Here is a 16,177-nt window from a genome sequence, read left to right as displayed (position 1 = left end):
ACGTAGCAGTAATATATCTGGCAATGAAAAAAAGTTATTTCTGTTCGCTGCAAACAAAACAGAGAAACATAGAGATAGAAATAAAAAAAAGTTACAAGGAAAAGTCAATATTTGTTCACTAATACATGATAAGACTAACCACAGAGGGTAAAATTGTTATATTCTATCCCTTTTACTTGAGTCTGCCACAACGTGCCGCCTTTCAAGAACGTAAAATGCCCAATCACAATCAAGTATGTTACGTACAGCTTTAGTGATAGGCTCTCTGAATGATTGACGTACTCACCGGCCTAAGTCAGGATCTCACTGTCTGCACGCCACAGTGTTGCCATGTCCTCCTTTTAAAGTGCCTTCAGATTTGTGTTTTCATAAAATATCACGCTAATAAAAACGTACAGTCGCAGTGCAGGATCTTATACACACATTTTTAAATAAACGATTTTAAATTAATTTAACTAATTTATTTGCAGAGAATGCAATGTTGCCTTGTTATTGGGGAAAGTCAATTATTTTGAGAATGTGTTGTCAGTGCAGTCTACATGTTTTTCTAGAGAGATCTGGCAACACGTGGAAGCAGGTTTAGCGATTTAGCATTATCCTTTGAGCTGGCAAGATGGCATCAGTATTAAGACACTCTACGAAGTTCAGCCCGTCTGGTAGGTGTGTCATGTTTTGTCAGAAACTTTTGCTGTTTTTGCTATTTTTTTAGTGGCTTTGTTTTCCTCCCCGAATTAAGTTTGCAGTAGTTATGCATTGAGGAGGAAATGGGACAAAGGTCAGCAGATACAAAAGAGCTGTTTATGCTTTCCTGTCGTTTTAAGGCAGAAAATCAACATGATATTATTACGCGTATAATGTTAGTTTTTTTGTTTTTATTGTTATGGGTTGTAGAAAGGTAACCACGTCCTTTAATAAGGTCACAGTTTATTCACACATGGAATACAACACTGTGCTCTTGCGTAACGTTATTTACTGAACTGTAATCAATAGTCAAATAAGTGCATTCGTTTTTAATTTTACATCTGCAAAATATTACTCATTTCTCTTGCAGGATTTGCATCACTGTTGTCTGGAAACAGCCGTCATGGGAGAATCTGTGCTCTGCCATACATTGTATCTAAAAACAGATACTCATCATCCTCAAACATTAAAGTGGACCTGGACAGTAGTAATGGTAAGCATATTAATACATAATGTGCATTAGCAATGGTGTTTTCAACACTTTGCAATTACATATTTATCAAAAAGTGATTACCAGAATATATCTTTCCCCTCATTCTTGCAGGTGTTGCTTTAATGCAGTTCCAAAATCCTCCTGTCAACAGTCTCAGTCTTGACTTTCTGACTGAGTTTGCTATTCATTTAGAAAAACTTGAGCTGGACAGAAGCTGCAGGGGTGTGATCATAACATCCGTACGTCATCAGAAACATCTGCTTTAGTGAAATCAAGTGTCGTCTATTTGATTGATAGTGTGTTTTTTGTTAAAGGCCCAGCCGAAGGTGTTTTCTGCAGGCCTAGATATTTTGGAGATGTATAAAAAGAGCCCAGAGCACTGCGCAGAATTCTGGAAGGCTGTCCAGGAGGCGTGGCTTAGGCTCTATGGGTCCACCAAGGTCACAATCGCTGCTATCAATGTGAGTGTCACTATAAACACTTTCTACCCTTTTGTGATAACTGGATTTTTGTTTAAAATATTCCTTAAAGGTCAAATTGGTGATGAATGAAGGAATGATGTAAGTGTTGTGTTTTTAGGGCGCTAGTCCTGCAGGTGGCTGTTTGTTAGCTTTGTGTTGTGACTACAGGATCATGGCTGAGAACCCTCGCTATAACATTGGTCTCAATGAAACACAACTTGGTATAGTTGCACCTTTTTGGTGAGTATTATAAATGGGGGTTTTTTTTATCTTGATTTTTCACAATTCTTGTACTTTGTGACCACAAGTTTTATCTACTCAAATAATCCATTAGTAATCAGCTTTGATGGCTCTATCAGATTGAAAAGCCTTCCTGTAAACACTCAACTCAACTGATTTGAGCTTGATCCGAATGAATTTGTAGTGTAGACTTCAAATAATTCAATTTATAGGAAAAAACACAAGCATATGACCATTCTCTCACTTGGACTCAAAAATACTCTGTGCGTGTTCTACCAGACTACTTTTACAATATTCCTTAGTAAATTAAAATGTGGATCGAATAGTCAAGTTTAGGATTCACGTAAATGTCACTTTCAGATTTTTTACACGGACTGAATAAAATGTGTGCGTGTTAGCATACCCACTGGAACACAGGGTGGTACTAAACAGAGGTTTTGTAAATCAGGTTTAAGGACTCCATGATAAACGTTGTGGGCCATAGAGAAACCGAGAAGGGTCTTCAGCTGGGTTTACTGTACAGTGCCCCTGAAGCCCTGAAGATCGGTTTGGTGGATGAGCTTGTTCCTGAGGATAAAGTCCTCAGCGCCGCTACTGAAAACATGAAGAAATGGTTGGCCATTCCAGGTAAATGGTATTAGCTTGCTCTAAAATATGATATCTTTGCCTGTTATAGTACATTTTGTTTACGTAAAGTGTTTTTTCCTGCAGATCATGCCCGTCAGATAAGTAAGTCCTTGATGAGAAAACCCACAATAGACAAACTTGTTGCAAACAGGGAAGCCGACACCACAAACTTTGTCAGTTTCATCACCAAAGACTCCATCCAGAAATCTCTTGGGGTGTACATGGAGATGCTGAAGAAGAGGAGGGCTTGAGGGAACGAAACACGTGCCTGTTGTTAAATTTGCCTTTGTGGAGCGCATCAGTGTCGCTTTATATCACACTGTCCTCTATTTTGTTACAGGAGGGTAACTTTGTTTGTAAATAAAATCTTTTGAAAACCAAAATGGAATGGAATTTTTTTTAGCATGCAAATAGTAGATAACTTTTTTCTTTTTTTTTTAAATTCAGCTTCAAGTTTGTAAATTGACATTTTCCATACAGTATATTCATAAGGAGATGGGTTAGGTCTAAGAAATGGTTAAAATTTATTTTAAATATGTCTCTATTTCAATCAAGTTTTGTCTTTTCTAATTCATTTTGAACAGTCTTTAGTTTTAGTTTTTTTTTTTATTCCATAACACTTCATTTTACAGTACCTTTGTTACACCTCACATGTACTTACTGTAGAAATAACAGTAAATTTTGCATAATTACAAGCAACTAACCCTAAACCAAACCATATAGTATAGGATGTTATTGATTAATATTACTCAGAACTTGTAATCTGTAATTATATTTTACAAGAACTCCTTAAAATTTTACAAAAATACAAATCTTTATATACACAGTATTTTTTGTTGAAGTTTATTGAGATTATTGGATATTGATTATACCATTGATAATACTATTTCAGTTTTTCAAAAAAAAATATTACATTTTATTCAATGTGCCATTTCTTTGTAGTTAGGAAATTTACTTTCTGAATAAAAAATCTTTCTACAACATTTGTTTCTTAATGTAGTAAATCTACTAGAATAATAATAACAGAAGAATTGAGGGCAAAAATGTAATTCACATTCAATCGTGTTTCTTATAGCTATAAAATGAATTTTCTTATTTTTTTATTAAGTCTAAGACGGCACTACACATCAAGCATTAGCGTTGTAGTGTACATCTGCTGCGAGGGAACAACCCTGATGTTTCTCACAGGAGCTTGACCTCCACTGGAAAGTGATCGCTCACTGCCAGCGCCTGTGAGAGAGACATGAATGCTTCAGATAGAGGAATACACTCAGCAATAACTCAACTCTCCAGGGAGCTTCTTAGGTCAAATGTTTAGGATACTGAATCCCAATGAGGCAAAACCTGTCCTTACCCAACTCTGGCTCAATCCATGGGCCTGCATGAAGTCAAAGACCTGCGCTGATCCAGCAGACACTCCTCTCATCATGTCAGAGGTGGCCACAATCCTTTTTTCAAGCATATTATGAATAATTTCATAACACAGGTTTATCTTATCCAGCTAAATAGCCCCTGATGTCTTCCTACCTGTCATAGGGGCAGTTGGTGTGTGTGACAGTTGTGTCCGCACTATCAGGGATGAGCCAGGTGTAACTTTGGTCTGTGCGGAGGCGTATTTTGGACCACTCTGAATTTGAAACGTAGCTACAGCCAGCATTGAAGTCTCCCAAAAGCATGATGTTCTGAAACCAAATTTGAATTGAGACAAATCCTCCAAATCAAATTGTAAATTAGCATGTTCAGAACAATAGAAATTGAGTTGAAATGTCTGCCATGTTAGCAGAACTAGTTCATACAGTCATTATGCAAAAACATAGTTACATTTGTGTTCAGACGTTGTCTAGCATCCACGACGACATCATGCAGAGCATCGATTTCCGTCACAGCCACTTCTGGGGATGTATGCTGAGGAATGAGGGCAAATTCCTGGACAGCTATAGAAAAAAATAATCGTTAGTGCTCAATAGCACTACCAGCTCAATCAGCTCAATAAGAAGTGAATGTTGTTTAGTGTCACTGTGAGCTCTAAATTCCTTTTTATCGTTGAAATTCAATCACTGCCAATTCCTTGATAAATAATAATAGAATAAGTACAGTCATTGTATTTATAATACATCATAGTATCCTTCAAAAATCATTCTAATACCTAATCAGTGTTGAAAACAGCTGTAATTTGTAATATTTGTTTTGTGAAAACTGTCATACACTTTTCATGGTTTCTTTCATGAGTAGAAAGTTGAAAGGAATTGCGTTTATTTTAAACTGAAATCTTTTAAACAATTTAGAAGTCTTAGTTGGCTTTTGATACATTTCTATAGATCAATACTGCATTGTATATATATATATATATATATATATATATATATATATATATATATATATATATATATGTATATATATATATATACAATGGAAGAAAATCATTTGCTGTACAGTACGTTCTCACTGCATTACTGCTAACATTTTCATAATGACTTGGACCTCCACCTGTATTAGAGGAGAACATCACAACAAAGGGTTCTCTATTGAAAGTATCAGTTCCACAGGATTCACATCCATCATCGTACTGGAAGCTTTTCACAACGGACACTGACTGACGTCTGATGAAAATAAAAGTGTAATTGTTAATTTGATATGAAATGCACACACACACACACATATAATCGTATATGATATATAAACTAAATGTTACCTGTAAATAAAGAGATATCTCTCTTTATAAGTGCTCCTACCCAAGGGCTCACTTACAATGTACTGGTATTCATATGGTGAAGAACCTCTGATAATGAAAATAATATTTATTAATTTATCTATACAAATAAATACAGTAACTAATAGGCAGTTAAGACAGCATACCCATTCACACTTTGCATCAGCTTATTCGTTGCAGAGAGATCACTGTCTCTCACTTCTTGGATGAGTACAATGTCATATCGGTGTACTACCTAACAAACACAATACAGTTACCAAATGAGAGCATGGAAGTATTTTATAGGTTTGCCTGTCACTCACGTTGGTAATGATGTCAAGCAGGGTGGCATTAGATGTTTTTGAATCCCCGAAGGATTTGATGTTGAAGGCTCCAATAAGAAAGGAGTGTCCAAGGTGGACAGATACCAGGAGTAGACCTAGAGTAGTAATGATCTTCATGCTGTATATAGAGATAGAGGACATAGTTAGACAGTAATTAAAGAGTAGTCATACCTAATACAGATTTCAAATTAGACATAGCAATACAGGTGAAAGGGTAAGGGCATAAATACACTTCCACTCACACAGAATCTTAATAAACAAATACAATAAATATGCATCTGTTTTAAAAATATGCAATGAAAATTGATTTACCTGCTGTTGAGCTCTGCTTTCGCTTAGGCTGTGAGAACAGGGAGAAAAGTTTTTCGCACAGCTAAGTCTTTGTATACCCGAACTTGGGAAGTCCCTCTCTCAGGGAATAAAGTGGTATCACATATTCTGGAGAGTTTTTATTTACCACTACTGTGTAAAGACACCAGCCTCTTGCTCACTTTCTCCATGGGAAATAAACAGATGGGCGATAAGACAATGTAACTTTAAACAGGTGTTAGATAGACAAATTAAGATATTTATTTTGTAGCTTGTTATTGCAGCTCAAAAGAGCAGGTTTTGTTTTGAACTTTCTGAAATACAGGGAAAGAATAGTACCACAGCTTGTCTGTGACTGTTCATATACTAATACTGTATATCATTCATCTGTTTGTAAAGATTTTGTGTAGAAAGCCTGTTTGAAATGGTAATTATAACTTTATTATCTACTTTGTAATTTTAGAATGCTGAACTGACCCCTGTTAACTGAACCCACTGCCTAAAACATCCAACTTCAGTGCAAGAGAAGGCATTGTGCCATTCAGATGAAGAAAATAGGCCTATATATGTAGCCTATTTATTTATTTAGAATTTGAACTCAAACAAAAAGTTAATATGTTGCATGTACATATCACTCGAGTCCCAGAGTAAAGGAGATAAATACACTGAACAAAATTATAAACGCAACACTATTGTTTTTGCCCCCATTTTTCATGAGCTGAACTCAAAGATCTAAGACTTTTTCTATGTATACACAAAAGGCCTATTTGTCTCAAATATTGTTCACAAATCTGTCTAAATCTGCGTTACTGAGCAATTCTCCTTTGCTGAGATAATCCATCCACCACACAGGGGTGGCATATCAAGATGATGATTAGACAGCATGATTATTGCACAGGTGTGCCTTAGGCTGGCCATATTAAAAGGTCACTCTAAAATGTGAAGTTTTATCACACAGCACAATGCCGCAAATGTCACAAGTTTTGAGGGAGCCTGCAATTGGCACGCTGACTGCAGGAATGTCCACCAGAGCTGTTGCCCATAAATTGAATGTTCATTTCTTTATCATAAGCCATCTTCAAAGGCGTTTCAGAGAATTTGGCAGTACATCCACCCGGCCTCACAACCGCAGACCACGTGTTACCACACCAAACCAGGACCTCGACTTCCAGCATCTTCAGCTCCAAGATCGCCTGAGACAAGCCAGCTGCTGCAAAAATTGGTTTGCATAACCAAAGAATTTCTGCACAAACTGCCAGAAACCGTCTCAGGGAAGCTCATCTGCATGCTTGTCATCCTCATCGGGGTCTCTACCTGACTGCAGTTCGACGTCCTAACCGACTTGAGTGGGCAAATGCTCACATTCGATGGTGTCTGACACTTTGGAGAGGTGTTCTCTTCACGGATATGAATCCTGCTTTTCACTGTACAGGGCAGATGGCAGAAAGTGTGTGTGGCGTCGTATGGGAGAGTGGTTTGCTGATGTCAATGTTGTGGATCAAGTGGCCCATGGTGGTTTTGGGGTTATGGCATGGGCAGGCGTATGTTATGGACAAAGAACACAAGTGCATTTTATTAATGGCATTTTGAATGTACAAAGATACTGTTACGAGATCCTGAGGCCCATTGTTGTGCCATTCATCCACGACCATCACCTCATGTTGCATCATGATAATGCACAGCCCCATGTTGCAAGGATCTGTACACAATTCCTGGAAGTTGAAAAACATCCCAGTTCTTGCATGGCCAGCATACTCACAGGACATGTCACCCACTGAACATGTTTGAAAAGCTCTTGATGAGTGTATACGACAGTGTGCTCCAGTTCCTGCCAATTTCCTGCCAACTTTCCTGCCAACTTCACACAGCCATTAAAGAGGAGTGGACCAACATTCCACGGGACACAATCAACAACCTGATCAACTCTATGCGAAGGAAGTCGTTAAGCAGCAACTTTTTGTTTCCAAGCCCTAAAATCGTAAATTAGATAATTGGGGTCAAGACAGAAGAAGCAAGCTCGTTTCCTGTTTCTTTTCCTACCAAGTTTGATGAGTTTGTTGATGGCATCTCAGTTTTTCATGTCCTGATCATTTAGCTCTAAGTGCTGTAATTTTAAAGCTTGGTCTGCCTTCACCTCTATATAATGCGCAAAGTAATATCTCTTGCTTCACTTGCTTAATCCGGAGATTCAAATCCTTCATTTTAACTGCTAAAACTGGGTCGACAGAAGACTCTGACATGGCAACATCAGGAAGGCCCCTGTCTGAAATAGCTCCTAATGTCAGACGAAACCACCCCATCCTCCATGGTGGCGGACTCTGGTGAAATCCCAGATTCCACAAGCCAATAACGTAACACTTTTTTTTTGGTTGTTGTTGTTGCTTACCTCGAATAGATGAGTCTCTAATTATCAACCAGCAGTATTTAAGGAAAAAACACTCTCTTCCTAAAGCTTCCCTTTTAACTTAATCGAATATGTAAACAAATAAATAAAAAGAACACATAAACTTCTATTTAAATTTAGCTTGAAAATAAGCAAGGACACAAACACAGTTTGGCTCTGTTAGCTGATAATACACAACTCAGAATCTCAGTTTGGCAAACTATTATTATCTAATATCCAGAATTCAGTCTGGAGCAGAGGAGATGTGTGTCTCTCTGCACTGCTCTCTTTTTTCTTTCCTTAAGGCTTCACAGAACTCTTTATATTGTGCTGAATATGACGTTAAGTGGCAGATCAGTGGGTGTTTCTGCAGTTAAATATCTTTGTAAGAGGTGTCCTCTCTCCCAGGTGAACCTAAAGTACTATGTGGTGGATGCAAGATAAACTAATAATTATAATATGACTGCATAGTGAACCTAAAGGTACATCTTCAGGAGAACACTGAAGAATATATACATAAAATGTTCCAAGTAGGCCTAACAAACAAGGCTAAAATATGAGAAAACGGGGAAAATAAAAAATAAAAAATAAAATCATTACAGTTTAAGGATAATTTGGAGTAGCCTTATGAAAATGACAAATAAAACCAAAAAAATTATTACTATAGTTGTGCAATTACAAATTAACCATTGTTTTTCTACACTAACCATAGTTTAACCGTGGTATTTGTAGTAAAACTGTGGTTATACAAATGGTAATCGATATGCCAAAAAAACAACAATTGTGTGGCATCTGAGTGGCACGCTCTGCCAAGCCGCTGGCACAGAGACCTTTCGTGTGGTGGGTTCAATTCCTGCGTGGTACAACTATAGGGCAATCATGACCCAAAGGATGAAGAGTTGGACTTGTAACCCGAAGGTCATGGGTTCAAGTCTCAGGTCTGGCAGGGATTGTAGGTGGGGGGAGTGAATATCCAGCACTTGACTGAGATGAGAGCCATCAGGAAGGCACAGAACCCCCAAATGCTCCCTGGGTGGCTGCTCTCCGGGTGTGTTTGTGAGTATGTGTTCACTACTCACTGCTGTGTGTGTACACTTGGATGGGCTAAATGCTGAGCACAAATTCCAAGTATGGGACACTATCGTTGGCCACATTTTACTTCTTTTCCTTTCCATGGTATAATAAAACCATGGTTAACTTTCATCTGACTCACAGGTGCAATTAACATTTCATGAAGCTGTGTACCCAACTCATTAAAAAAAATATTTATTTTCAAACTTCTGCATAAACCCCAAAATGTAATTTTTTGGGGTACTCTCTGATATAGGCCCTTCTCACTTCTGAAGTTTTGCTATTTCTTGTCATATATTACATTCATGAATGTACATTTTCTACAACAACAACAACAACAAAAACAAACCTCCTTCCTTTTTATTTACAGGAAAGATTTGGATGTGTATGTAAACATTTTAAGAAATTCTTAAGTAGGCATACTTCATGGGATAGCAGTAAAAGAGAAGACTTCACTTTTTGGAGTCACACTCATAAGAAGGTAATATATGATTTGATCTTATTGAAGTGGAAAAACAGCTTCTCTCTTCAATTACTGTTAAGAAGATCTCTGAGTTATATTCTTTTCTGTCTAATGTAGGTCTTTTAACTTTTGATTCTTTGAGGATGATATGGGAAAAGGACTTGGAGAAATGGTTATCTGTTTGTACATGTGTTTTCCCCAGAGGTGTCTCAATTTCGGCCCAGGAACAATCTAAGGAATCAGGAATCTTACTCCAGTTCACCTTCATAAAATATTCCCCAATTTTTCTCAATTATGTTTCAAATGTAGGTCTGACATTGGCACAGTGATGCATGTGTTTTGGGATTGTGATAAAATCAAAGGTTACTGGAAAGAGATCCACATGATTATTCAAAAGATTATTGAAAAAACTTTTGCATTGTCTCCAAATGTTTACCTTCTGAACTGTAAAGCTTGTCTGTGCCTTGACTGTGACAAAGAAAGTGTGCTGAACTTCTGTATTTATTTAGCAAAAAAAATTATATTATTACCATGGTCAACTCCTCAGATACCCTCAGTTTATATGTGACTGAGTCAGGTCGCTACTCTTTTACCTCTGGAAAAACTAACTCATGATCTGCATCAAAAATCTGATGTTTTCTGGTGCGCTTAGTCTTCTCTGTGGAACTTTCGAAGATGCTTATAGTGACTGATATATCCTTTTAATTACTGGTATATAAAATGTCGCTGTTATTTATTTACTTTGATATGCCCAGTTGTATTATTTTTATTATTTTTATAATAAGTATTTTGATTTTGCATTTTAACACTCTTTGATAGTGTGATTCTTATAAGCTAACGTAGTATACCTTGGGTTAATGGATGTAACCCTCATTGTCTTTTGTTTTTATTCTGTTTGTGTATTTGTAATTGTTATTATTTTACTGCAAAAAAAAATAATAAATAAATAAAAAAAAAATAATAATGAACGTGCCTGTGTGATCGAGTTAACAGTGACAACAGCGCCTACCAAACTCACAGAATTTAGTGTTACACCGGAAGTGTCTGCCCAGAGTCTGTCGAAGTGCTAACGGCTAAGCTAATGCATTGAGGAGCCAAATACGATCCTCTGACTGAATGTGTTATCTCCGCTCCGGACACAAATTCACACACTACCGCCATGCTACTGCAGCAGTGAGCCTTCTTCACGGCAATAAAAAGACACGACTGAATATCCTTCTGCTCATCCAAGCGGTAAAACCAGGCAGGTTAGGAATCATAGATCCCAGCTAATAATTCTGCATGTAGCTGTTAGCATGTAAACAAATAAAGGAAATGCGTCTGACAGATTGATTATTTGAATGCACTGCGTTCCCTCATCATGCTATTAGAGATTCTTAAAAACATTCTTTTAATTATTCATATATATGTATATATATATATATATATATATATATATATATATATATATATATATTTTTTTTTTTTTTCAGTTGGCTCAGTAAAATCAAAGTATGTGATTTGACAGGAGTGCTAACTAGCTGCTAGCTTGGGAGATTATGAAGTTGTCGTTCAGTTTTGGCTTTTTGTGGGTTACTCGACAGTAAAATGACTTAACAGAATTGAATTTTCTGTTCCTGAACTTTAATTGGATTACGATGAGATTGATGTAATTAACGCATCTTTGTGTCAGTATCATAGTGTCAATTGTGTGGTATTTGTTCAATACAGTTTTTTTAATTTGCTTAATTATTATGGCAAACATGTTTTCTGTTTAGTTCAACATCGTGTACAAGGTTCCATTTGATGCCATTTGAGTTGACAGCAAACTCTAGCATGTTTTAGCACTTATATTTCTCCTCAAAGTGACAACATCTCTGGTAGAGAGATGATAATAAACAAGTAGTTAAAAGCTTTTAAAAGCTAGTCATTGGACACGATTTTTACACATGCTGACCGCAATGTCCCAGGCCATCAATCTCGTACCACATAATGGACTGCTCAGTACAAGTAATGGTTTTCAAACTGAGATGCATGTGGTTCAGCTTGTTTTGCTCTTCTGAACTCTTCATCTTAACTCTTTCTCTCAGGTGTGAATGACCGACGTGGTGCCTAACACCGCCCTCAGTGAAATAAAGCTCCGCCTGCTCTGCCACGATGACATAGAGAGAATAAAAGTGCTCTGTGGAGAGTGGTTTCCCATTGAGTGAGTGCTGAAACAGCTAACCAAGCCATCCCTTGATACAGGTCAGGTACAAGTCTAACACGCTCTGTTATTGGCTCGCTTGTGTTTTAGGTATCCGGACTCATGGTACCATGACATCACATCAAATAAGAAGTTCTTCTCTCTGGCTGCCACCTTTAGAGGGGGAATTGTCGGGATGATTGTGGCAGAAATAAAAAGCAGAACGAAAGTGCACAAAGAGGTACAGCTTTCATGTGTATGCCGAGTCAGTGACACAGAGGAAAAACTGTGTGAGAATAAAATAATGCTTGTTATAATGGTGCAATACATTCTGTGATTAAAGTAGTTCATCCAAAAATAAACATGTGAAAATGTACCTACCCTCAGGCCATCCCAGATGAGATGAGTTTGGGTCGAACAGATTAAAAGAAGTTTGACATTACATCACTTGATAACCAATGGAACCTCTGCAGAGAATGGGTGCCGTCAGAATGAGAGTTCAAACAGCTGATAAAAACATCACAATAATCCACACCACTCCAGTTAATCATTAAGATATTAAAACGAGTCCTCTGTCCATAATATATAATTTTCTCCAGGAAAAATGTTGTCTCTCCTGAATCAAGGAAGAAATATGCACAGATCAAGAACAACAACTTAAAAAATAGTTCGAATCAAATATGTCTTTTTTTTTTTTTTTTACTGTTGGAAGTCTTATTATGAATTATGGTCTTTTTTTTAAGTTAAATCAGTGGCAAAATGATGGATTTGTTTCTCACAAACGCACTGATTTTCAGTTCACAAGACATTAATTGATGGACTGGAGTCATGTGGTTTATGATGATGCTTTTATCAGCTGTTCGGACTCTGATTCTGACGGCACCCATTTGCTGCAGAGGATCCATTGATGAGCAAGTGATGTAATGCTAAATTTCTTCAAATCAAATTCTTCAATGGATTGTCTGAGGGTGAGCACATTTTCAGGAAATTAGTATTTTTAGGTCAACTATTCCTTTAATGTCTATGAATGTGTGAGAGGATTTTTGTTTTGTTTTATGCTATTGATTAATAAATGTTTGGATGAGGTTTGGATGACTTTGACCATGAACAGTAGTTCCTCTGGAGCTTTGATGTAAAGGATCATAATTAAGTTCTTCTGACATATCCAAAGCCTTTTTATAGCAGGTGATTAATTAGGTTACAGACTAAATTTCTGCACGTAGCAAAGGATTTGACCTTCATTAGAAAGGATTTTACCTTTTCATGGTCACCTCCTACTAAATCTACTTCTAGGTAATCTCCGTGTTCACGAGTGCTTTTATATTATGCAAGTTAGATATTACTGTTAGTTTACTTTCAGTAAACCCATGTATGATGAGTACTATACATCAAAATCAAAGTCCTTTATATGTACAAGTTCTGTACATGAAATACAATTAAACTGTACAATCAAACTTGAATGCTTTTCCACAGACCAGACTATATAATAGACAGAATATAATATACAGTTTTGCTATGTACTTAAATAATATGCAATGAAACATGCAAAAATTTCTGCTGAAAATGCGTTACAGGAATAAGTACATTTGAATATATATCAAAATAGAAAAATGTATTTTTAATTTATAATAATGATAATTTTTTAATAATGATAATAATTGCCAATTTTCCTGTATTTTTAATCAAATAAATCCAGTCTTGGTGAGCATAAAAGACCCCTTGAAAAACGTTTAACTCCTTCAATATGTCAGTAACTATTACCAAAATCCAAATCATTGGTTTTTGTTATTCTAGTGTTATCCCAGCTAACCGTCTGTGTTTCTGACTCAGCATCTACTTCTCTCCACCAGGATGGAGACATCTTGGCCTCCAGCTTTCCTGTTGACACTCAAGTTGCGTACATCCTGAGTTTAGGGGTCGTGAAGGAGTTTCGAAAACATGGAATAGGTGAGAGGGTGACGCTTGTCTCACCTATTCTTCCAAACTGTGTGAACAGTATCCCAACAGTTTGAAAGGTCACTCGTATTTCTTTCTCTCTCTTTCTTTGCAGGCTCTCTGTTACTAGACAGTCTAAAGGAGCACATCTCCACCACGGCACAGGACCACTGTAAAGCCATCTACCTGCATGTGCTCACCACTAATAACACTGCCATTCACTTCTATGAGGACAGAGACTTTAAACAGCACCACTATTTACCGTATTATTACTCTATACGAGGAGTGCTGAAGGATGGCTTCACCTACGTCCTCTACATCAATGGCGGACATCCTCCATGGACTCTCTTATATCCTTTTCAAATAAATGCAGCATTGATGTTAATAAGATTCAAAAACAGATTTTTTTTTAATCCTACCAACCGTACCGTGAACAGTAGTGTATATTCCCAGTTGTCTTGTAGTGTTCCTTGACTCACTCAGCACTGATTATATTCATCATTTAGGTTCGGCACTGGCCAGTCTGAGCCCCTGCTCAATCCCTCAGAGAATTTACCGGCAAGCACAGAATCTGCTGCGCAGCTTTCTGCCGTGGTCGGGCATCTCTTCCAAGAGCGGCATCGAGTACAGCAGAACAATGTGAGGATCGGTCAGGTCACAAAAGTGCAGGGTATGCCTGACTCATCCACCTACAGAGATCACTTCTGTTTAATGTCTCATTCATTTTCTTCTAAGCTCTAACGATGTCTTATTTATCAGGTGGAAGTTATTGATTTTTTTGGGTCACATCAGATGCTGAAGAGGAATGCGAAGACTGATATCCGATCTCTCTGGTCTCGAGCAGTGTATTATACTTGTATAATTTACATGTATATACTGTACCTATATATACTTTAATTAATATATATATATGCCTAGTCATCAGTAGATTGCCCTTTTTAATATAAACTCTCCACTTCATGCCTGTAATTCTGCTGCTGTGTTGAAATATTCTATTGTTAATCCAGATTTTTAATATAAATAGATCTTTTTTTTATTTGTGACTGTTCTATAAAGATGATTTTAGGGTTTGATGGTAGAAGTATGCATACTTTTTTCATTTAGTCACCTTCGTGCATGTGTCAAGCACTAGTGTTTGGTTTTGTGCAGGATCACTTGGACACGAAGCATATATTTTAGCCCCCAGTTTTAAGTTTGATGATTTTTAAATAACATTTGCACAGAGGAAATGAATGTAGTGTTGCTATGAAGGGAAAATAATGCAGTTACATACAACCCTCCATCTCGCCAAATGTGTATGGTTGCTGTCAAATTCAAATGTGAAGGCTTTTTAAATTCAGATCATCTTAATTTAGCAAGAGAGTTGCATCCTGCCATTCCACGCAGTGTACTTTCTGTTCTTTTAAAGGGGAAATAAATGAATGCTGTGGGGGGATGAATGCTTGAATTTTGGTATGTTGCTGTGAATCAGGGATTTACACACAAAATAAAACATTTAACAATAGATCACTCCTGCATTACGTGACTTACAATATCATTTTTTTTTTATTTATCTCTGTTTGGCCCTCCATTCATGTTCATGATGTCTTTGATGAAACACTGGTTTATCGGCGAAGGGTGTTTACAGAGAAACATTGCTGTGAGATTACATAAGGAACCTTACAGAAACTGTTCCATCATATGTAATTGGCCGACATGTATTTGGAATTGTCTGGTATTCGTCCATTTCTGGATCTGTAAAAACAAAATTGCATGTATGAATAACTGTTTTGAACTAATTGTCAGTATAATAGAACCACTGTCACCTTGTGCTTTTGAGATTGTGTGTAAATCTACAATTGTCTGTTTTAATGTTACATTCCTGTGAACTGCTACATTGTTGTGTTTCACATTTCATTGCGTTATCATTTCTTTTGTTAAGAATCTAAACAGGGGAAAGGTTTTACACTCTTATAGTTAAAATAAAATAAAATAAAAATACATTATGAAGAGATGATGATCAACATGTAGGTGACATGAACTACTGAAAATATTAACTGAAATGTTTTACATAATCGTACCTGAATTGTGAAGCATCCTCTAGTGTTCATTGAGAGGATCGTAGACTAGAGAGGATTTTTTAAATGTGAACTAAATGAATTTTATTTGTTGTATTGCTCTTGTCCATCTGCATCCTTCTGTGTCTGTTCTTCATTTATGAATTGATTATTCATACATGCATTAAAAGCATTTTGAGATGACTTAAGAGAGAAAATAAATAAACTGAGATTGTGCAAGCATTTGTTTGTATAGTAGCTTATGATGATACTTTTTGTGT

At 36.8% G+C, this 16,177-nt stretch overlaps 3 protein-coding genes across 6 annotated transcripts; 2 read left to right on the top strand and 1 right to left on the bottom strand.

Annotated features, from left to right (window-relative positions):
* The first annotated feature begins 506 nt into the window (after positions 1-506).
* On the top strand, positions 507-2,885 carry eci1 (enoyl-CoA delta isomerase 1). 2 transcript variants are annotated; one of them, XM_052550314.1, is made up of 7 exons: positions 507-656; positions 1,052-1,174; positions 1,286-1,413; positions 1,489-1,635; positions 1,754-1,875; positions 2,324-2,502; positions 2,587-2,885. In XM_052550314.1, exons 1-7 carry the CDS (start codon positions 614-616, stop codon positions 2,751-2,753), a joined length of 909 nt encoding a protein of 302 aa, XP_052406274.1. In that variant the 5' UTR covers positions 507-613; the 3' UTR covers positions 2,754-2,885. The 2 variants fall into 2 exon arrangements, with proteins under 2 accessions (XP_052406274.1, XP_052406275.1); XM_052550315.1 differs by lacking the exon at positions 507-656 and adding an exon at positions 689-775.
* A 700-nt stretch (positions 2,886-3,585) lies between these two features.
* Positions 3,586-6,006, bottom strand: dnase1 (deoxyribonuclease I). Its single transcript, XM_052550316.1, has 9 exons — positions 5,848-6,006; positions 5,515-5,653; positions 5,359-5,447; positions 5,195-5,281; positions 4,990-5,102; positions 4,324-4,436; positions 4,030-4,184; positions 3,857-3,950; positions 3,586-3,732 (listed from the first exon to the last, which is right to left on the bottom strand). The coding sequence occupies exons 2-9, from the start codon at positions 5,650-5,652 to the stop codon at positions 3,685-3,687; spliced, it is 837 nt and encodes a 278-aa protein (XP_052406276.1). The 5' UTR covers position 5,653; positions 5,848-6,006; the 3' UTR covers positions 3,586-3,684.
* Positions 6,007-10,779: 4,773 nt separating this feature from the next.
* On the top strand, positions 10,780-16,139 carry nat15 (N-acetyltransferase 15 (GCN5-related, putative)). Of its 3 annotated transcripts, XM_052549811.1 has the most exons (7): positions 10,785-11,008; positions 11,831-11,946; positions 12,037-12,166; positions 13,776-13,872; positions 13,976-14,210; positions 14,347-14,530; positions 14,620-16,139. In XM_052549811.1, the coding sequence occupies exons 2-6, from the start codon at positions 11,837-11,839 to the stop codon at positions 14,501-14,503; spliced, it is 729 nt and encodes a 242-aa protein (XP_052405771.1). In that variant the 5' UTR covers positions 10,785-11,008; positions 11,831-11,836; the 3' UTR covers positions 14,504-14,530; positions 14,620-16,139. The 3 variants fall into 3 exon arrangements, 1 of the variants encoding a protein (XP_052405771.1); XR_008152734.1 differs by having other exon boundaries at positions 10,780-10,994; positions 13,976-14,530; XR_008152733.1 differs by having other exon boundaries at positions 10,781-11,004; positions 13,976-14,530.
* The last annotated feature ends 38 nt before the right edge of the window (positions 16,140-16,177 follow it).

This window comes from Carassius gibelio, chromosome B3, assembly GCF_023724105.1.
Source record: "Carassius gibelio isolate Cgi1373 ecotype wild population from Czech Republic chromosome B3, carGib1.2-hapl.c, whole genome shotgun sequence".
NCBI lineage: Eukaryota > Metazoa > Chordata > Actinopteri > Cypriniformes > Cyprinidae > Carassius > Carassius gibelio.
The sequence above is the reverse complement of the archived record's forward strand: the minus strand, read 5'-3'. Positions and strand labels throughout refer to the sequence as shown.